Source organism: Talpa occidentalis, unplaced genomic scaffold, assembly GCF_014898055.3.
Source record: "Talpa occidentalis isolate TD23 unplaced genomic scaffold, MPIMG_talOcc4v2.1 talOcc4.3, whole genome shotgun sequence".
NCBI lineage: Eukaryota > Metazoa > Chordata > Mammalia > Eulipotyphla > Talpidae > Talpa > Talpa occidentalis.
Window position 1 is genome coordinate 37129925 of NW_023603184.1, and position 22623 is coordinate 37152547.

The 22623-nt window shown below is 39.5% G+C and overlaps 1 protein-coding gene across 2 annotated transcripts in view; it reads right to left on the reverse strand.

The window, feature by feature from the left end:
• RRM1 (ribonucleotide reductase catalytic subunit M1) overlaps window positions 1-22210 on the reverse strand; it is a 39942-nt gene extending 17732 nt beyond the window's left edge. The window contains exons 1-9 of one of the 2 annotated variants that reach the window (XM_037522839.2): window positions 22022-22210; window positions 16566-16654; window positions 13950-14127; window positions 12806-12906; window positions 11263-11322; window positions 9632-9671; window positions 9216-9378; window positions 2052-2193; window positions 196-279 (exon numbers count right to left, since the gene is read on the reverse strand). In XM_037522839.2, coding sequence (XP_037378736.1) covers window positions 196-279; window positions 2052-2193; window positions 9216-9378; window positions 9632-9671; window positions 11263-11322; window positions 12806-12906; window positions 13950-14127; window positions 16566-16654; window positions 22022-22040 — 876 coding nt within the window. In that variant the 5' untranslated portion in view covers window positions 22041-22210. Of the gene's footprint in view, window positions 1-195; window positions 280-2051; window positions 2194-9215; window positions 9379-9631; window positions 9672-11262; window positions 11323-12805; window positions 12907-13949; window positions 14128-16565; window positions 16655-22021 lie in introns of those variants that run through there. The other variant, XM_054699492.1, reaches the window with a different exon arrangement.
• Window positions 22211-22623: the final 413 nt, after the last annotated feature.

Sequence of the window (22623 nt, forward strand, 5' to 3'; positions counted from 1 at the left end):
TGTCAAAAACCCACCAAACTGTACACTTAAAGCGCATGTATTTTAAAGTAAATTATACCTCATTAAGTTGATTTTAAAAGTGAGGAAGGGGAAGAGAGCCAAATAAAAACATACATAATAAACATCTTATTATAAACATACGTGTATAAAGATTTTCAGTTCTGATTTCCAGTACTTTCAAATAATAGAACATACCTTATTTCCACCTTGATCCACGTAGCGAGCTGTGTTGTTATATACTCTCAGCATTGGTACAAGGCCATTGGAATTGCCATTAGTCTGAAAGAGAGACCAGGAATAAAGACATCTGGAGATGAAGGGGAATCAGCAAGGAAAAGAATGAAATGACTTCAGTGAACAATTACTCTCCCCCAATCTATGAAGTTTAGCTGCTCTCCATCTCTACCTCTTTCTGCTTTCAAAACATAATGCCCAATATAAAATAAAGAATACATTATAATTACATACAGCTGTTTCACTGCATCTCTAATATTATATTAATATAACATCTCTAATAAGATATTAATATAACAATTACAAGTCAAAAGAATCCAAAATCAGGGTAGCTAAATTTAAACTCCACACCTTCAAAAGGTCATTATATAAAGACATACTTCGGGTAAAGTGAAAACACTACAATGTCTTTTTCCAAAGATCAGGCAAGTTATAATAAGAATTATATGCAACAGATAAACCATGACAATAAGTAAGGTACATGGAGATTCTCAGCAATAAATGCAGTCGAGAATGAAGATAAGAAAATATAGATTCCTAAGATAAGAATTTAAAAATAATCCTTCCACCCTATAACTTTATCACCTGGAGAAAACTATAGCTCTCTCTTGGTACAACAGTATACAACTGTGTACTTTGCTTATGTGCTCCACAGTGTTTAGGTCAAACACAATTAAAAGTGTCACTAAAAATTCACTTTAAGCAAATTAATAACAATCTTCTAAGCCCAAGGCAAGTCTTAAAAAATCAAGATTAGTGAGCAAAGGCTCACCCTACCATGTACAAAAATGCTCTGTATGTCATAGTATCTTGAAACATTACAAAATGGAATAATTTCCTCTGGACTCTCTAACTTTATTCTATAAGGTTAGATATTTTCTTCACATTGCAGATAAGAAAACAATCTCAGAGATGTAAAATAATTTGTGCTATGCCACACTACTGGTAAGAAGTGGAGATAGGATTTATATTGAAGCTTTACCCAAAATTACTATTTTGACTCCTAAATAGTGAATAATTCCAATCAAAGGGCTGGAATTTACATCATAAAGTACCAATGTTTAAAGCTTCAATCTTGCAAGTTTAAAGCACTATCACATATTAAGTGACTGATCTCTGGAAGTAACTCATTTTTTAAGTCTCAGTTTCCTCACATGTAAAATGAAGACAAAAGTGCCAATACTTAGTTAAGGAGCAAAGCTCTAACCATATGTCTTCAATGATGTCTATCTCATAAGACTGTCGCATGGAGTAAATGAGTAAATCATGTAAAACTTTAATAACAGGGCCTCCCCGGTGGTGCAGCAAATTGAGTGCAGAACTTTGAAGCTGTCCGCAGCCTCTGCAGCAGGGGTTCCATTCCCGGCCAGCCAAGGAGATACTCACATGGCACAGCAGACCTCTCCTGTCTCGCCCACTGCTCCCCTCAGCAGTGTTTTCGGTCATCTGCCTGTTCTGCTCCCCACTCAGTCTCTGGTGAATTCTCTCACCCTCCCATGCCTCTGGCCTGTACCCCAGTTCTTGTATAAATAAAATAAATCTTAAAAAAAAAAAACTTTAATAACAGATTTAGTACATAGTAAGCAATCAATAAATGACAGCTAAAATAATACCAAAATCTGAGCTAAAAAGGAACCCAGAGATCATCTAATCTAAATCTCTGAAATACAGATAAAAATGAAGCCAGAGTGTTGAAATGATTCAGTCCAAGTCACACAGCCAGGTAATGATTGACAGAGATGCAGACCTCCCAAGCTCTAGCATACACCCTCTCGACCATAAGCCGTGACTTTACAAGTCAAACAGCAGACGCTTACCCCAGCAATGTAGCTGCCAGTAGCTCGAATGCAACTCACAGCAACACCAATTCCCCCAGCAGATTTGGAAATCAACGCACATTGCTTTAGAGTGTCATAAATACCTTCAATGCTATCATCTTTCATGCTGAGAAGGAAACAGCTACAAGGGAAAAAAAGAACTCAGCAAGGAAATGAAAAAAAATAGCCATAAAAATGACTACATAATCCAGACAGTAAATTAGATAAATAAAAATTGGTAGGTGTTCTTAGAAGAAAACAAAACTTTTGCTGGATATGACACAATAAAATATCAACATTTTTTTCCATATATTATTTTAAAAATCACCTCTCTTCTTACCCTATATGCTAAGTCTAGAAGAAAGTCTTATAAGGTGTAAGATTAGTTTACATGTTCCAGACCACAACTATGTCATTTTCACATTTTCTCATACAAATTTCTAAGCATACATCAGTCTTTCAACCTATAAGAAAAACTAAATATTCATGAAAAATTAACATATCCAATGATCAACTAACTCCATGATACAGCCATCAAAAGGTAGCTCCTTTACAACCCCTTTATCTGTGCTTTTGATCTCATTCTGCTCCATTCCCTAGGAACCTTACTGTACCAATGAATGATCCCTTCACTATCTTAATGTTCAATCCGGCAAATGAATTCATATCATTTTCTATTAAATATTCACATTCAGAAAGACATATTTGTAAAATATACATATTTTGTACTTACCATCTACCTCAAGCAATCAGACACTACAAATATAACCTAATTTAAAATCCCATACCATTCCCAAGCAATTTCTACTTGTTTTGGCTTTTATATATAGTCCACATTTTTAAACTTTCTAGTTGTCTATCTTTCCGCAACTTGCTTTTAACTCAGTATCGTGTACGTTCCCTTCCTACTGATACACGTAGCCCTGGTTTATTTTCTCTACTATAAGGCACTCCGTTGTATGAATATGTCAATATTTTGTCGATTTGCTTGCTGGTAGACAATTATATTACTTTCAATTTATTTGCTATTCTAAACATTGCTACTGTGAAAGTTTATGAAGCTGTCTCCTGTGCTTATGTCTAAGGATTTCTATAGGCTATAAACCTAGAAGGGTAATTGCTGAATCAAAAGATAGACAGGCATATGTTCCACTTTACTAAAATTTCTCCAAAATGGATGGGTAAGTATACTCCCTCTAGCAATGCATGCGATTTCTGTTCCATTCTTTTGCTTTTTTAACTATGTTTATTTTATATTGTTGTTCACTTTTGTATAATGTTTTATTTCCCCCTCAGATGTAATCCCCATAAAATTCCCACCACAAATCACCTGTGAACCATCATCATAGTCTCTCAGACTCTTCCCTCCTCTTTTTTGACCCTTCTCCCTTTTTGTCCCCTGCTGTATGTCTTGGATTTATAGTTTGCCTACTAGTTTTGTCTTTTTTTTTCTGATCCCATGTTAGGTTTCTCTATTTTCCTCCTATAAGTGAAGCCATCCAATGTTTTTCTTTTTCCTTCTTATTTCACTGAGCATAATCCCTTCCAGCTCCATTCATGTTGCGGCAAATGGCATGAGTTTACCTTGTTGATTGCTGAGTAGTATTCCATTGTGTATAAAGCTTCTTGATCCAGTCATCTGTTTTTGGGCACTTAGGTTGTTTCCGTATCTTAGCTATTGTAAACAGTGCTGCAATAAACACAGGAGTGCCAGTTTCCTTTCTTTCTCTTTTTTTATGATTTATTTATGAATATAAGAACTGGGGTACAGGGCCTCCCCTGGTGGCGCAGCGGTTGAGCACTGGGCTGCAAAGCTGCCCGCAGCCTCTGCAGTGCCGGTTCCATCCCCGGCCACAGGCGAGGGTCCCACATGGCGCAACAGACCTCTCCTGTCGCGCCCGCTGCTCCCCTCAGCAGTGCATTTCGTCAGTCTGCCTGTTCTGTTCCCCGCTCTGGCTCTGGTAAATTCTCTCAACCTCCCGCGTTTCTGACTATACTCAGTGCTTGTATAAATAAAATAAATCCTAAAAAAAAAAGAACTGGGGTACAGGCCAGAGGTGTGGGGGGTGAGAGGATTCACCAGAGACAGAGCAGGAAACAGAACAGGCAGATGGACCGAAAACACTGCTGAGGGGAGCAGTGGGCAAGACAGAAGTCTGCCACTCCATGTGGGTATCTCCCTGGCCAACCAGGAATCGAACCCACACTGCAGAGGATGTGGTCAACTTCAAAACGCTGCACTCAACCTGCTGTGCCACTGGGGAGGCCCTTCATTTTGCTTATTGTCTCCTTTTCGGTACAGAAGCTTTTCAGTTTGATGTAGTTGCAGTTATTTATCTTTCCTTCATTTTTTTGCTTCAGGGAATGAATCTTCAAAGATGTTTCTGAAATATATGTCAGAGTGTTTTGCCTATGTTTTTTTCCACTATACAGTTTAAGGTCTTACATTCAGGTCTTTTATCCATTTTGAGTTGGTCTTTGTGTATGGTAGGAGTCTCTGTGCTGCTGGTCTCTCCCCAATATATGCATCTTCACATCCAGGGCCGGGAGAGGTTGGCACAGCCACACTGGCTTCGCACAGCCTCTGATCTGGTATGTGGGCCAAAGAATACTCTCCCATGTAGTTGCTGCTCACCTTTTAGTTGCTGGGCCCTCCCTCTACCTGCCTGGTTCCACTCACAGGGTTGGAGAGAGCTGGCAGGGTTTGCGCAGACTCTAATGCTGCGTGTGGGACAAAGGACACGCTCCTATGTGGTCACTGCTCTCTGTATTGCTGCTGGGTCCTCCCTCTACCTATTAGGCTTCAGTCACAGGGGTGGGAGGGGTTGGCACAGCTGCGCTGGGGTTCACGCAGGCTCTGATGCTGTGTGTAGGCTGAAGAGCAACTCTCCTAGGTCATCGCTGCTCACCTTGTAGCGGCTGGGCCCTCCCTCTACCTACCTGGCTTCATTCACAGGGCCGGGCAGGGTCGGTGCCGCCAGAGCCTGGATTCATGCACACTGTTGCTGTGTGTGGACAGAAGGGCACTCTCCCACGTGGTCACTGCTCACCTTGTAGCTGCTGGGCCCTCCCTCTACCTGCCTGGCTTCACTCAGAAGGCCAAGCAGGGTCAGCGAGGATGTGCAGTAGGTTCACGCAGGCTTTGATGCTCTGTGTGGGCCAAAGAGCACTCTCCCAGGTGGTTGATGCTCACCGTGGGGCTGCTGTGCCCTCCCGTTACCTGCCTGGTTTTACTCAAAGGGCCAGCCAGGGTCAGCACAGATGCACCATGGTTTGCGCGGTCTCCGATGTTGTGTGGGAGCCGGAGGGCACTCTCCCACGTGATCGTTGCTCTCTGTGGTACAGCTGGGTCCTCCCTCTACTGTTCCACATTCTTAGCATCATTCATTATTAAAAGTTTTAATTTGTTAGGGCAGCCATTGGACACTAATATAAATAGCAAGACCATTTAAAAGAAAAAGCCCTACCAGATTTTTTTTTTTAAAGATTTATTTATTTATTTATACAAGCACTGGGTACAGTGAGAAGCGTGGGAGGGTGAGAGAATTCACCAGAGCCAGAGCAGGGAGCAGAGCAGGCAGAAGGACCGAAGTACACTGCTGAGGGGAGCAGCAGGCGTGGCAGGAGAGGTCTGTGAGCCATGTGGGACCCTCCTCCGGTGGCCGGGGAGCAGCTAGGAATCAAACCAGCGCCGCAGAGGCTGCGGGCAGCTTCGTAACCCAGTGCTCAACCGCTGCGCCACCAGGGAGGCCCCAGCCCTACCAGATTTTAATACTACCATAAAGCCATATTTTATTTTTAGCTTTAAAATGAGTATGCATACACACACATATACTCTCTTGACTAAGTCATTTTATTATTTTTAGTAACTCTTCTTTTTTATTAAGGTAACATTGATTTAGCACTCTACATATAATTCAGAAGTATAGGATCACACCCCTTTGGAGTATTACCTCACCACACCTACTACCAAGGTACCCATAATCTTCTACCATAGTCCTTCAGGCACCTTTCCCACCTTGCTCTCCACCACTCACTAACATTCTGGTAGTTTCAATTCTACAGTCTGATTACAAGGGTTGCTACTGGCTTGGTTTTATCTGGCCCTTCGTTTTGTTTTTCTGTATTCCACATGAAAGTAAAACCATCTGCTATTTGTCTCACTCTTTCTAATTTATTTCACTTAGCATTACCCCCTCCAGTTCTATCCATGTGTTGCAAATGGCAAGAGTTCATCTTTTTTTATAGTTGAATAGTGTTCCACTGTGTATATGTACCACATCTTTTTCTTTAATTCACTCATTTGTCCTTGGGTACTTCAGGTGCTTCCGTAACTTAGCTATTGTAAATAGTATTGCACTGAACATAAGAGTGTATATATCCCTCTGAATTAGTGTTTTTGCATTCTTTCTATAGAAACTTAAGAGTTGAACTGCTAGATCATATGGTAGATATATTTTTAATATTTTATTTGAGAAACCTCCATACTGTTTTCCATAGGGGCTGAACCAGTCTATATTACCACTAACAGTATATAAACATTCCTTGGTTGAATACAGTGAGTTGTAGACATGACTCTTAGTGCTTCATTTTACATCTAGATAGGAGAATATATATGACTTCAGAGTGGTGAAGGATTTCTTAATACACATATAAGCAAAATAAAGGAAAAAGTGACTACATTAAAAACTCTTGTGAACAGGGCCTCCCTGGTGGCGCAGCGGTTGAGCGCCATGCTGCGAAGATGTCCGCAGCCTCTGCAGCAACAGTTTGATTCCCCGCCGGCCAGGGAGAACCCCACATGGCACAGCAGACCTCTCCTGCCTCACTCGCTGCTACCCTCAGCAGTGTCTTCAGTCCATCTGCCTGTTCTGCTCCCCGCTCTAGCTTGGGTGAATTCTCTCGCCTTCCTGCGCTTCTGACCTGTACCCCAGTTCTTGTATAAAATAAATAAATCTTTAAAAAAAAAAAAAACCTCTTGTGAACAAAAAACAAAGTGAACAAAAAAAGCTTCCGGCTTAGAGAAGATACTTGCAATGTATTTTAACTATGGAGAGATTATAAGAACAAGACACAGGGCTTCCCCTGGTGGCGCAGGCGGTTCAGCGCAGCACTGTGAAGCTGTCCACAGCCTCTGCAGCGCTGGTTTGATCCCGGCCAGCGGGCAAGGGTCCCACATGGCATGGCAGACCTCTCCTGTCTCACCCGCTGCTCCCCTCAGCAGTGTATTTTGTCAGTCTGCCTGTTCTGTTCCCCGCTCTGTCTCTGGTGAATCCTCTCACCCTCCTGCGCATCTGGCCTGTACCCCAGTTCTTGTATAAATAAATAAATAAAAATCTTATAAAAAAAAAAAAGAACAAGACACATACCAAATAAAAACATGGGCAAAGGGCCTCCCTGGTGGCACAGCGGTTGAACGCTGGGCTGCGAAGCTGCCCACAGCCACTGCAGCGCCGGTTCGATCCCAGGCCGCCAGCGAGGGTCCCACATGGCGCACAGACCTCTCCTGCCACCCGCTGCTCCCCTCAGCAGTGTATTTCGTCAGTCTGTTCTGCTCCCAGCTCTGGCTCTGGTGAACTCTCTCACCCTCCCGCGCTTCTGACTGTACCCAGTGCTTGTATAAATAAATAAATAAATCTTTAAGGAAAAAAAAAAAAGGGCAAAGCATGTACAAAAAATAAAAGAAACTTGATTAGCCAATAAACATGAGATGATAAACCGCTAATAATTCGGAATATAAAAGTTAGGAGGTACAAAAAATAAAAGAAACTTGATTAGCCAATAAACATGAGATGATAAACCGCTAATAATTCGGAATATAAAAGTTAGGAGGTATTTCATACCCATTTTATAGCCCTAGTTTATTTTCTCTACTGTAAGGCACCCCATTGTACGAATATGCCAATTATATTTGTCAATTTGCTTGTTGATAAGACATTTGTATTATTTCCAATTTATCTGCTAAACAAAATGCTCAGATGTGTATATACATACACTCTCATCTTAGAGTTAAAAATAAAAAATATATAACTTTACAGTAGTTTTAAAATGTGGTAGGGCTTTTTCTTCAAAATGGTCTTGCTATTTATATTAGTGTCCTATGGCTACCCTAACAAATTACCACCAACTTGGTAGCTTAAAACAGAAATTAATTCTCAGATCTGGAGGCCCAAAGTCCAACATCAGTTTCACTGGGCAAAAATCAAGAACACTCCCTTTTCCAGAGGCTCTAGAGGAGAATATATTATGAAAAAGTATTAAATGGCACAAATGTTAGTGCAATGAATTACATTAATATACTTTTGATGTTAGTATATCATTGAATTTCTGGGATAAGCCATCTTGTCATTGTCCTTTTTTTCTTTTATATATTACAGCATGCTTAAAAACTTTGCTCATAAAACTCAGAAACCATCCTTGACCCATATCCAAAATAAATAATTATTTTGTTTCTTAAATATCTCTTGAGTCTATCTACTTCTGTCAACCATGATTTTCTTCTTCCTGATCCAAATAACCATAATCTCTTCTACAAACTACTGTAAAATTCCCCTAACTAGTTCTCAGTATCTACTTTCTTTTTAAACAATTTTTTTTTAAGATTTATTTATTTATTTATTTATACAAGCACTGGGTACAGTCAGAAGCGCGGGAGGGTGAGAGAATTCACCAGAGCAGAACAGGCAGACTGAGGAAATACACTGCGGAGGGGAGCAGCGGGCAGCAGGAGAGGTCTATCGCGCCATGTGGAACCCTCGCTGGTGGCCGGGGATCGAACTGGAGCTGCAGAGGCTGCGGGCAGCTTCGCAACCCAGTGCTCAACTGCTGCGCCACTGGGAAGGCCCTCTTTTTAAACAATTTTATGAGATAAAATTCACATACCATACACTTCCCCATTTAAGGTATAAAATTAATGGTTTTCAGTATATTGCAACCATTACCACAATCCATTTTTTAAAACTTTATTATCAGTATTTGCCTCCAATTCATTTACCACAATGTGGAAAGAAATCTTTCCAGAATGCAAATTTCATTTGATCAGAGTAGGGGTGATTCAAGGTTTATTAAATTAATTTTTATGTCATGATCTTTCTTCAAGATGAAGTTTATTTCCCTAGTCAACACCATTTCAGAATATTAAAAGTGACTATAAATGATACATACCTAGAAAGTTGGGGGCGGTTGGTACCAGCATTGAAGAGAGTAGGAGAGGCATGAGTAAACCACTTCTCAGAAAGAAGGTTGTATGTTTCAATAGCAGCATCAATATCTTCTTTGTGAATTCCCACAGATACCCTCATCAACATATGTTGTGGTCTTTCAGCCACTAAAGACAAAAAAGCAGTTTTCACATGAAGGAAAATATCAGAAAAACTAGGCTGAGACATATACTTCAGTCAAAAAAGAACAAAAGAAAATTTTAAAAGCTTTATATCAACAAGCTAGATAATTATTTATAAACTAAACCTAAAGTTAAACATGTTATTTAGAGTTTAAATAAAATGTTAAAGCTAATAGCGCAAAGCCCTATCTAATAATATAATTAAAAAAACACACACACAAACACGTTCATTTCTCACCTTTTCCATTGATCTTCAACAAATAGGATCGCTCCAGCGTCTAGAAATAGCAAAGTAACCAAAAAACTTCCAGAGCAGTTTTTAAGATAGAGATCATAACATTAATGCAATCAATTTAAATCTTCTCAGTTTTTATGTCATTTTGAATGAAAAGAATAGCACATTTTTCTTACTAGTTTCAATATGGAATATTATCAGTAGGCAGTTTCTTTTGGAAAAGATCACATGAAAATTTCTTGGAAAAGTAGCCTTTAAATTAATGTGTATAACATTACATGCAGAAGCTGTGGTATTCAAGGGAGGGAGGGAGAAGCACAGGGAACAGTGGTGATGGTGCACAGGTGAAGGAAATTCTATGGGGACTACACCTGAGGGAGGGGGAAAAAAAGCAAACATTGTTTAAAAATGAACAATGATGTAAAAAAAATCTAAAAAAATTAATTTAAAAAAAAGTGGTGGTATCATCATCATTCAACATCATAAAAGTTTACAATTATAAAGTATTTTTTAATAGGTTAGGCACTAATCTAACCAACACATATTCATTTAAACCTCAACAGAATGTTGAAATCATGTAACTATCCCCATTCTAAAGATGAGGAAACCTAGCACAGAGAGATTAAGTAACTTTCTAATAAGAAAGAGAGCAGGTGGGGACCCCTAGACAGCACAAGGTGTTACGTCTCAGCACTATGAAGCTACTGGCAACCACTGCAGCACAAATTCAATCCCCCGCCCAGGAGGTGACCCACATGGCGTAGCAGAACTGAAAGCTATTGGCAACCACTGCAGCACAAATTCAATCCCCCGCCCAGGAGGTGACCCACATGGCGTAGCAGAACTGTACTGTCTCACCCACCGTCCCCCTCAGCAGTGTATTTCAGTCAATCCACCTGTTCTGCTCCCCATTCTGTGACTGGTGAATCCTCTGACCACCCCCCCACACACCTCTGGCCTATACCCCAACTCTTGTATGTATAAACAAATAAAACAAATCTTTAAAAAAAAAAAGAAACAGCAGGTGATCTGACACCAGCAATCAGGTTCTCAATACATACTGTTTATTAACACAAAAGTATCTAGAAAAGCACATGACACAGTAAGAATTGTTGCATCAACAGTGGAATATTATAGAATAACTGGCAAAATATCTGCCTCACTCCTCAGGTAATCCAAAGTAATATCTAAAAATTGCAAATGGGTAAATTATCTTAAGTCAAATAATTACCTCCATTCTATTTTTTTAAAGATTTATTTATTTATGCATACAAGAATTGGGGTGGAAGCCAGAAGTGTAGGAGGTGAGAGGATTGATTCACCAGAGACAGTGGGGAGCAGAAAGGGCACATGTACTGAAATACACTGCTGAGGGGAGGAGTGGGCGAGTCAGAAGAGGTCTGCTGCGCCATGTGGGTTGCTCCCTGGCGGGTAGGATTGAACTAAGGATTGAACTCGTGCTTAACCCCTGCATCACCAGGGAGGCCCAATTACCACCATTCTAATTGCACTAATTCCCCAGGTCATCCCAACTCCCACAAAGTATTGCCTTTATATTTCTATCACTAAAACACAAAAACCTGTATTTCTTAATTTTAGGAGGAATTCCCACTTATTTAAAACTCATTACTTACCTTAAAGCCAAAGTAATTGTAAGAGAAATCTCGGTCATAGATAATGGCAGAATTCAGGCGCTAACAAACATGAAAAAGAATCCATAATTAAGATGATGAGACTTTTCACAAAATCTCCTATCTTTCAGGCCTGAGTCCCCAACTAATATTAACGTAATGATTAGACATGAAGAGATAATGCTAAGTATTACTGCAAAATAGAAATTCATGTCTAATGTTAAGAGAAAAAAACAGTATGCATACTGAGTATCCTGATTAGGTTTAAAAACATTGATATTAAAATACTTGAAGGAAACTTGCAAATATAAATTACACATAAATAAAATATAAATTTCCAAATCTTCCCTATAAGTTTATAAAACATCTCTAATTAGAGGGAAAGAATATGAACATAAAAGGGACTATATTATCATCTTTAAACCTGCTTTTAAATTAACTGCTGATCCAAAAGTATTAGTACCACATACTTAGTAATACATATTTTTATTTTAAAAATTACACCATTTAAACTGCATATAACAATATATATGACTATGAGAAAATAGGATTACATTCATTTTTAAGTCTCAAAATTCATGGTCCCTTTAACAGGTTTTAAACAAAGTACCACTGTGACAATAAAATTTTGTATCAGAACAAGCCATTGTTATAAAGTCAGTTATTCAAAATCCTAACAGTGCTCCTACTTAATGATCCATGACCAAAGGCTAGAAAAATCTATATAAAATCCTTTCTCTTAAATTTTTGACACTATCTTTGTTGCCAAAGACAGGCAGGGGTCTAGTATGAATAATGGAGAAATGAAATATTTGATTATCAATATTTATTTTCAGATATAGGTTTTTGCTGATGTTTTATTTTATATTTTAACCTATCTTCAAGATCACACATATGAATAATACATAACTGGTTTTTGTCTCTTTATATCAGACACATGTTCAGAGAGACAAATAATCATTCTATTACCCAAAGTTAAAACTGTCCAGATATTCATGGTAAATAAACCCTCCAACTGGAAAAGAGCTGGATGGACCCAAACATCCTAACCCTTCCCTCTTCTGGGATCTAGTTAAAATTATCTAGTAAATAATTTTAAAGTTGCTGAGCGAGACCTTTCAAAATTTTACCTGAGCAACCTTTCTGGGAGTAAATTTGGTTGTGTCTACTAAAATTGTGAATGCATATCCTCTTTGGCCCAGCAACTGCATTTAAGGAATTTATCTGACCAATATAATCATTAATAAGCAAAATACGTACCATACAAAGATAGCCACTGCAGTAAAAGATGAAAAACAAATATCTATCACTAAAGAAATTTTCACATATATGTACAAAGACACAAACATATCACTAAAAGTACACACACACATATTACAGAATAGCTCTAGAAAATACATTTGAAATAATGTTGCTTCTAGAGAAGAAAATTAGGATTCAAAGAAGAAACAATTATCTTTATCTTTTGCAGTGTTTAAATTTCTAAAATGCGTATCGCTTTAAAATAGAAATTAAAAAGTTTTCACCAGAAAAGCATTATACTTACATCTTTATAGGCCAAAACGATATCCAGTGTTGACTTGGCCACCATAGGAGAATGTTTGCCATTATGTGGATTTATGTAATTGTACAGGTCTTCCATTACATCTAAAAAGATTTTCAAAAGTCAAAATAATTTTACAGCTAATTCAATATTTAAGTTATAGTTTAAAACAGCAGTTCTCAAACCTTTTTCCTCCTAACCCACTTCAGTACCTAGCATAGAAAGTGCTGAGTAAACATACAAGGAAACAATCTTCAGAGTTAGTGGCCAAACACTCTTGAAGTATGAAAAAGATTCTGATACCCAATTCCATTAAGAATTACTGATTGAAAATAAAATAAATTATAACCTCAGGGTTTTTTTTTTTTTACCCTAAAGGAATAGAACGTCAACTTAAAATTCAGATTATTTGATCCAACCATTTCATCTCTACAAATACACTTTGAGTAAACCCTTTCATTTTGATCTTCTTCAAGACACCATAATAGTACAAGGTTCTCTGCATTTACATATAAAAGTCACACATATAAACATACACAATGCTAGTGTTTTGATTAGGATCCACTTGAATCTGCAGATCAATTATGGAAGAACTGATATCTATCCAATAAATCCATTAAAGAGAAAGGTTTAATATTTGAAAATATAACATAATAGATGTAGAATTGTGAGCCAAAAGATTCCTAACGTCAGCATACCTGTTGACTTTTTACACAACACCTGTTATACACCAAAAAAATTATTTTACCTTCTATTGCCTCCATTTCCTGAGCTATAAAACAGAAGTGATGGAATGAAGTGTTTGATGATAGTGACAAAAGAATAACATATTGTTTCATCCATAATTGTCAATATTCATTTTCCAACCATACCACCAACAACTGCCTAATCATGGGCTTCCAAAAAAAAAAACACAACCCGGAATAGAAAGGATAAAGAAAAGGCTTCCTTTTTGCTGACTCTTCCACTCGGGTCAGCAGCATGGAGAAACAGGAAGTTCTACTCCCCTCTCTACCATAAACGTGCACATTTTGCTTTTTTAAAACAAGATATAACTTTTCTTTTGACATTCAAGGTTTCTTTCTAGTACCCTTATAAATTTTCTGAGAATACCAAATTTTTTGCTAACTTTTTCATCTAGACTCACCACTGAACACTTTCTTTGTTTCTTTGTGCAAGTTAGAGACAGCAATCCTTGCTGCCAGGATGGCATAGTCAGGATGCTTAGTAGTCAAGGTCGCAGCTGTTTCTGCAGCCAAAGTATCTAGTTCCACAGTGGTAACCCCACTGTATAAGCCCTGGATTACTTTCATGGTGATCTGAGCCTAAAATACAAAACCAACAATTACTTAAGCCTTCCCAAGAACCAACAGCTTCCTTAAAACAGCAAAAAAGAAAACAATTCAATTCATATCAAAATAAAAACTTCCTTCCCTGAAAAATAATCGTTTAGAATAGTGGGCTGTGGGAAACTTAATAAGATTCATAAACTAACAAAGCTGCCAGAAAATAAAAACATGCAACATATACAAAGAGGTGTCCCAAAAAACAAAAAACAAACAAAAACAACAACAAAAAAAACAAAAAACAACTAAGTAGAGCTTTTACAGAGATGAATAGTCTCACAGGGAAATAGCTGAAAAGAGACCAATGATTCCGTAAGTATTTCCCCATCTTTCATTTAAAATCTCCCTATGTGATCAGGGTTTGAGTTACATTCTTACCCATTCTCCCCCAATTCTACCAAAGAAAAAGTATAGGAAAGCAAATGAACCAAGCTTTAATCATTCCAATTAAAGAAATAAAGATATAAATTAGGACTGGGGTTGAGTTATCAAAGAGTCCCAAATTTCATAATCTTCTCTGACAATTCAATTGCCTTGGGTATTACTGTTATCACAGTATTATATGAGGACCCTAAGATTAAGGTTACTGGGACTTGTCCAAGGTTATTAAGTCTTCTGGCTCCAAATCCCACTCAAATTCACTGCATTTTTAAAACCATACTGCAAGAGATTTCCCACTCTAAAGCACACAATACATGTTATTACCATGCATTTTTCAGAAAAAACAAATTCTAAGTTGTGTATATGTGTGTAAGAAAACAGCTTAATCCAACAGAAAATAAATGCATTTCCCAGGTGACCAAACTATGCCCCTCTCAAAAAAAGTTTGTGTATAATTACCAGCTTACAATCTATTCTATACATTATACCTACGCCCAAGTTGCTCTGATCACTTTCTTCTGAGATCTAGCTAATCAATTATGTTCTGTAAAATAGCAATGATGTCTTCTCAATAGTTTCTGGTGTTACATGACAAGTAATCAGACTCAGGATAAAAAAAAATCTATGCCCCAACTGTGCATACAGATATACAGAATACAGTCTTTTTCAACTATTGATACATCTACCCCAGGAAGCGTGAGTCTGTTCCAGCATCCTTAATCTCTGAAATGTAGTATTACATGAGGTAATAAAACATCTAGGAGGCAAGAAGCTTAAATTCTTCTCCTTACATATGCCCACTAACTTGTAAAGGTCACTTCCCTTCTCACTCTAGAACTTCCTTATCTATAAAACAAATAAGATGAAATGGGATAATCTTTCAACCTAGGTTCATTCCAACGCAAACATTCTATCATTCAAATTATTGTCTAGAAATCCTAAATGTAAGAGAAATTATAATAAACATATCTTCTAGTTCTATGAAATTGTTTTCTTTTGAGCATTTTGGTCAATTCAATATTTATTAAGCTTTAATTAAAAATTGTCAAGCACTGGGCCTCCCTTGTGGTGCAAGAGGTTAAGACACAACCTATGAAGCTATCCACAGCCACTGCAGCGCGAGTTCGATCCCCAGCAAGGGAGCAACCCACATGGTGCAGCAGACTCGCCTGCTGCTCCCCTCAGCAGTGTATTTCCATCGATCTGCCTGTTCTGTTCCCTACTCTGTCTCTGGTGAATCCTCTTACCCACCACATCTCTGGCCTGTACCCCAGTTCTTGTATACATAAATAAATCAATCTTTAAAAAAAGAACTGTTAAGCACTGATATTATCACAACAGTAAGATAGAGTCTACCCTTCTGAGTGAGGACACAGACAGAATTGATTTCCATATTATGTAGTTAAGGCTGATGCCAGCACATGCGCTACAGCAGTACAGCTATAACACCTAAATTAAGCATGCAAGGTGGATGGATTTGGAAAAAGAGTTCTTAGGAAGATTACTCTAGAAGCCATGTAGAAGATGAACTTGAAGAGATTAAAGATTAGGGAAGACCAGGAGGGCACTTTAAGACTGAAGACTTAAAGACCACTATAGACAGCAGTGGAGTAAAATAAGGGTCCTAAAGCAGAGGAGTTAGAGGACATACAGAGAAAAGCAGAACTTGCCTACAATAGATTTGCTCTCCTTAATTTAAATGCTGTGCATGAACTCTACTTCATATTACTTACGGACTCTACATAGATAACAAATAGCACATTTCAATACATTTCCTAAGTGACCACAATTCCAAAGCAAAATTTACTACAGGCTTTTCCATTTATAAATTAAAAAATTTACTTAAGGAAGTCTCTAATAAGAAATGTTACTATCAAATTTTCCTCTTTCCTCACTTTTATAGTTAGCTGAAAAAAAATCTCACTAGAAAGAACAAAAATTTAGAAAAAAAAGTGAGTGGAAGGCTACAGATAAAAGACAAGTAAAAAGCAACACATGAAGCAAGTAATCAAAGATACAAAGCCATATTTACTCACAGGATCAACAAAGTCCATATTGAGTCCATAACAAAGTTTCTGGATTCGAGAGGTAATTTTATCAAACATAACCCGCTCTTGGCGTCCATCTGGGAAAAAAAAAAAAAATCAAACCACACAATTCATGTTAGTACTTATTAAGACAGCAGTGTCATAGATGATTTTTGTCATCTTCAAAAACAGGGCATTTATACTAAAAATCCTCCCTCACCTTCCATTATAAATCACATGAATTCTTCAATAAGTTTCCAAGATGTTCCCTGACTTGTCCCACACAGCAACCAGAAGTACCCTTAAAATCCTATCACCTCACTCAAAACGCCATAAAATGGTTTATTATCTCCTTCGAAATAAAAGTCTAAATCATTACAACTGTCCACAGACTCCTACGAAAAATGCTGTGTTTTTCTGCTCACTCATCTTTAACTCCTACCCTCCCACTTTCCTCAACTGTTTGACTTTGGCAACCCTTGGCATCCTCACTATCTGTATCTGCTTTAGGAGTCCGTTCAATGTCATCTTCTGTGAGGCTTTCCCTGACCGCCCTATTTTAAAAGGCAATGCTCCAAACACAGTGCTGTTCTTTTTATCTCCCTTCTACCTTCTTCTATGCTTTTTCTTCACAGCACGTATCATCTAGCCGAACTAAATATATTTCACTTTTGTGTTTATTGTGACCCCCCACACTCATTCATCAAAATAGAACTGTGTTCCCAGTGTTCAGCCCAAGGACCAAGGTCTAGAACATAATAGGTACTCCAATATTTAGTGAATGCTAAATGACTTATAAACCTGTCTCCATTCTACTACCTTCATTATAAATTTGGCTTACATACTCTCCTAAAGTAATCAATGATTTTGAATTTATTTCATACCAAGTACTTCTATTTGTAATTCAAGACAATCTCCCTGAGACAATTTAGTTTTAATATTTCAGGGTTACGGTAGAGAAACACATGCAGACATAGTGAGTGCTTCCGTGATTTCAGACTAGATCATATTCCTTTGTCCTTCCAAACAAAAAGTCCTTCTATTATTATTAGTTTAACTTCAAATAGTAGCTCATCCCACTTTTATTTATTTACTCTTACCAGGAATAGTGGATCTATCTTATCACTAATAGCTTTAACTTTAGGCAAGTCATATAACATAGTCATTGGCTATTCATTTGTAGAATAGGGATAATTATTATACCACTTCTTCATCAGTTTACTGTGACAATAAGATAAGATAAAGTAAAAGGTACTTTTGTTATATAGTTACAACTATTACATATCATTCAAATGAAAGTGCTCTTATTGGGAAAACATTGCTATCTGATACACAATATTCACTCAATAGTGTTCCATTTTAATTCATTTAGCTTGTCTCTGACATCTTTTGTAACTAGTAATCAAAAGGCAACTTGTTAAATTTATGTTTACATTTAGTCTTCTTTCACATTTGTATTCTCAAAGTTAGCCAGTGGCTAGTCCAAGGTAAGTTTTCAAATGCTTGATGAGGAATAAATGAACAAGACACCACTACTAACCCACCATCAGCAAAACGTTACTTTTTCTTCTACACTGATGTGTTATCACTAAGACAGCCTTTCTCCTGATCACCACTATGGTCTCCTTTTTTGACCAGATTCACATATGCAGTGTTTGACTCTCAAAAAGAATAAATTAACTAGTTCACACTGGAAATGAGCCCTCAATGCTTTACCAATTGGGTAACTAGGCAGGCAAGTGATCAAAAAGCAATAGCAAACATAGAATTCTGCAGCTGTCAAGTTAATCAGGAAGCAGGGAAAAAGTATAACAGCAATTATCTTAACTGACACCAACAAGGGAGGGACACTAAAGGTCTAAAGGACCTATGACTTACTGTTCTCTAGCCTATCATTACACTTGGCTGATTTTTCAATCCAGATACTGACTTTATCATATCTGCTGCTATCTACATGATCCTCCTGCTATCTACATGACCATCTTTTCACAAGCAACACCTTGCTTAATTTGCTTTCATATTACCTCTTCTTGTGAATTATCTTAAGTCCCAACGGGCCTCTCATTCCCACATCCACATTATTGCTTAAAACTTACTCTGCTGAAAAGTCCCACTTCCACCTTTCCATACATCTCCTGCTCACTCTCCAACTCTCACCTCATCCATGAAAACTGCCTCAACCATTTTAACTCACATTGACCTTTTCCTCCGTTGAAATCCACTTCTCTGATTTCCTCTTGGTTATAAGCTGTCTTCTTTAATTCTTCTCTCTCCAGGAAGATTGCTAATGCTGTAAAACCAAAGTTGTGCCTCTTCTACAAGATAAAACTTTTAATTCCTCTACCTGGCATATTCAGTCCACAGATCTTCAAATATCTGGCACTTAGGATTATTCAGGTGTTTTAGTATTTACTGTGGGTTACAACCCAAAGTTTTGAAAACACTACAATCCCAAAACACACATTACAACTCAAATGTCAGCTCCCCAAATTTACCTTCTGAGAATCTAACCCAAAATTACCTTCTCATCAATCAATTCAACTAGCTGAAATTCTTTTTTTTTTAATTTATTTATTTTTATACAAGAGCTGGGGTACAGGCCAGAGGCACGGGAGGGTGAGAAGATTCACCAGAGACAAAGCAGGGAGCAGAACAGGCAGACGACAGAAATACACTGCTGAGGAGAGCAGCAGGTGACACAGGAGAGGTCTGGCGCCTTGTGGGATTCTCATTCTCGCCGGCTGGCCAGGATCGAACCTGCACTGCAGAGGCTGCGGACAGCTTCACAGCACGGCGCTCAACCCAGCTGTGTCACAGGGGAGGTCCTGAAATTAATTCTTACATATTTTTCTTGCATATACTTACCATTCTCACCCACATTACAATGTAAACTACATGAAAAAAGGGATTTTGTTTGCTTTGTTCACTGCTGAATCCCCAGCACCTAAAAAGTTCTTGGCACAACAAAGTGAATAAATACCTTCTGAGTAACTGACTGAATAGGCTCCTATAGCCTGTATAGACTATTTATTACCTGTCAAGACTATCGCATTGTTTCAATATTTTTTTCTATTTTTCTCACTGACTGTAAGATCTTTGAAAGTAGGCACTGTATCTGCCTACTCACCACTGTAATCTCAGTGCCCAGAACAGTAGCCACACAGATGTGGAAAACAGTGAGCTGTAAAAGGGGGGGGGGGGGACAAAGAAGAGGGAAAAAAGGAGGAAGGGAAAGGAGTGGGGGAGAAGGGGAGGGGTGCAGGAGGCAGTGAGGGAGGGAGGGAAGATAGAAGAGCTACATGGAATAGAAGGTATCATCAAAGCTCAAATGTTTGCTTTAGAGTATATTATTTGGGGAACTTTTATTTCAGTTTTATGGAAATAATAAACATACAACTGTACTTAGCCATGATGTAAAATATAATTTTGACTGTGGGTTACTACCCAGTGTTGAAAACTACAGTTCCAAAACACACATTACAACTCAGTCAGCTACAGTGCTTTCATTGCAACAGTTCTCAACTTTTATTTTTTAACCTTAATCTCCTTGAGCAATAGTACTCTACTACTTGGATAGCAAATGAGAAAAACTTATCTACTCTTCCCTTCTGTTATCTAACGTTTTCCATATGTATTCCAACATAACTAACAACCCTAAACTATCTGAAGACAGGCTGTGTTCTCCCTCTGTTATTTCCCTCATAGGCTAACTAAGCAAGATATTAGTATTAGTACATTCAGAAAAAACTTGTAGGGTGACTGCCAGCTGCCCTCCTGAATATTATGTTAAAATTAGCAAAAACCACAAGAGTTAGTCTGCTAATATACTGGCACCCAAAAATAAAAGAAAAAAAAAACACTTTAAAATTCAAAAACTAAACAAATTTAAGTACATGTGTATATTAACAAGCCTTGCCAGATGCAACACTGTCAGAACCTAGCAGTGAAACCATCTGGATCAAATTCTGTTCTCTGAAAGAATGAGAAACAAAATGAAGCCCTGTCTTTTAGAGTTTATTGTAGGTACTTTTTGTAGGTACTCACTATAGGTGCTACAGTATTTTAAGGACCCGAAAGGTTAAAAATTCCAATACAAAAGTGTTACATCACAAGCTTTTAATACACTTGTGTTACAGACTCAGAAAGAACATCTTCATCCTTCCCTATCTTTTCGTAAATGTCTCAAAAACTGGATGCTCATCTCTCACAGGAACACTGTTATTTTAGTCTCATCAGGCAAAATGGGGAAGTTCAGAGAAAAATGATATTCTCTGGACACTAGAAACAAGAAGGGCCGCCACAGTCTCTCTCTCCAGCTCTTGGTTGTAGTTAAACCATCTGGACACAATCAAATCAACTACGTGGCTACCCCAGCAAGCCTTCCATCCCATATTTTAAAATAATTATTCTCATTCACTCTTTGAACATCTACTCATGGAAGGTCCGGTGCTGTAGGCATAAAGTCCCCATCTCTGAAACACTCACAGCCCAGCCAATCAGTACTTCCTGAGTACCAACAGCTTTGAAATAACTACTGCTTTAAAAGAGGCAAGGAGATTTGACTCTAAACTCACTCATACCTGCCTCACACGGTTCCGCATTCAAGTTCTGTTTGCTCTGGTTTTTCCTACCAGATTAAACCTTTTCCTAAGGCGGGGCACAATGGGGGTGCTCAGCAAGTCTAATGGGAAATAACTGCTGCTGAAGAATACACGTTCCCGGGTCTTCACTGTCCGATGCGGGCAGAGGTGGGGGCCCCCCACCCTCCACTACTCTGTTATCTCTGTCCTTCAGGGGAAGGGGCAGCCGGCCTCTCTCCCAAACTCCTCTAGGCCGATTCTGGGTAAACGGCCTCCATGTCCTAGCAAGGGCCATTCCAGGCAGATGTCTGTGTCTGGCTGATCTTTTCACCCACGCCCCTACCCTCACCCCCAAAAGAGATCAGGAAACTGAGGTGTCCTGTAGGGTCGGGTCCCTTCGTGGCCAGCTCTCTGCAGTGTGCCTAAGAAGTCACCCATGCCACAGTTTTCAAATAAAACTTTCAAATAAAACTCCACGGAGAACTCTGGGTTCGAATCCTGGCCTCCCCCTCCATTAATCGGGAGGGCTCAGTGGCAGGCGCCAGGCCTCTCCGCACTCCCGCTTCTTCTTCTGCGAAGTGGTGCCAATTATCTCCACCTCAGGGGCTGGCGGTGAGGAGCCAAACACAACCTGGAAAACGCCAGGCGCACACAGGAACGACCCGATGACTAAAGCGGAGGGGCGCAGCCTTTCCGTCTGAGGGGATGGGGGTGCCGGTGGACCGAAGCCAGAAGGCCGAGCAGGCTGACAGGGCGGGAAGCCGCGGTCTGCAGGGCGGGAAGCAGCTGGGCGGGAAGCGGCGGGCGGGCTCCGCTAACTGCTCCCGCGTGGCAGCCCGCGCCCCTCACCCGCTCCCGACTTCCCGCGCCTCTCCCGCCTCTCACCTCGCTTGATCACATGCATCGTGGCTAGTGGTGAGCGCTGTGGGCTCGAGACGCGGCTGCAGCTCTGAGGCGCAAGAGGGTCGGAGGTAGATGCGAAGGGCTGGAACCCAGAAGCTGCTCGGGGCTGGAGCTACAGCACTTTGCTCACCGAGCTGAGGCGCGACAATCCGAACGCCCCTTCCGCTCCCGCCCCCCTCCGGCGGCGCAAGGCGGATCCAGTGACGTCACTCCAAGCCGCCACCGCAGCCGGCGGACCCCTGTCGCTGCATCCGCCATGTTGAGTGTGGGCAGGCCCGGGCCGACGCACGTTTGTGTGGACCCGGGCGCTGCTCCCTCGCCATGTTGGATGTGGCGAGCTGAGGGGGGGCCGGGAGCTCTCGGGGCTCGCTGAGCCCGCCCCCACCCCGCCCCCACCCCGCCCCCCCCCCCGCTCGAGTTGACCTGATTCGTGTATTTTTTAAAATATCAACAACCATCCAAAACACTTTTTATTCTTTTTTTTAAGATTTTATTTATTTATGCATACAAGAGCTGGGGTACAGGCCAGAGATGCGGGGGCGGGGGTGGGAGGTGAGAGGACTCACCAGAGACAGAGTGGGGAG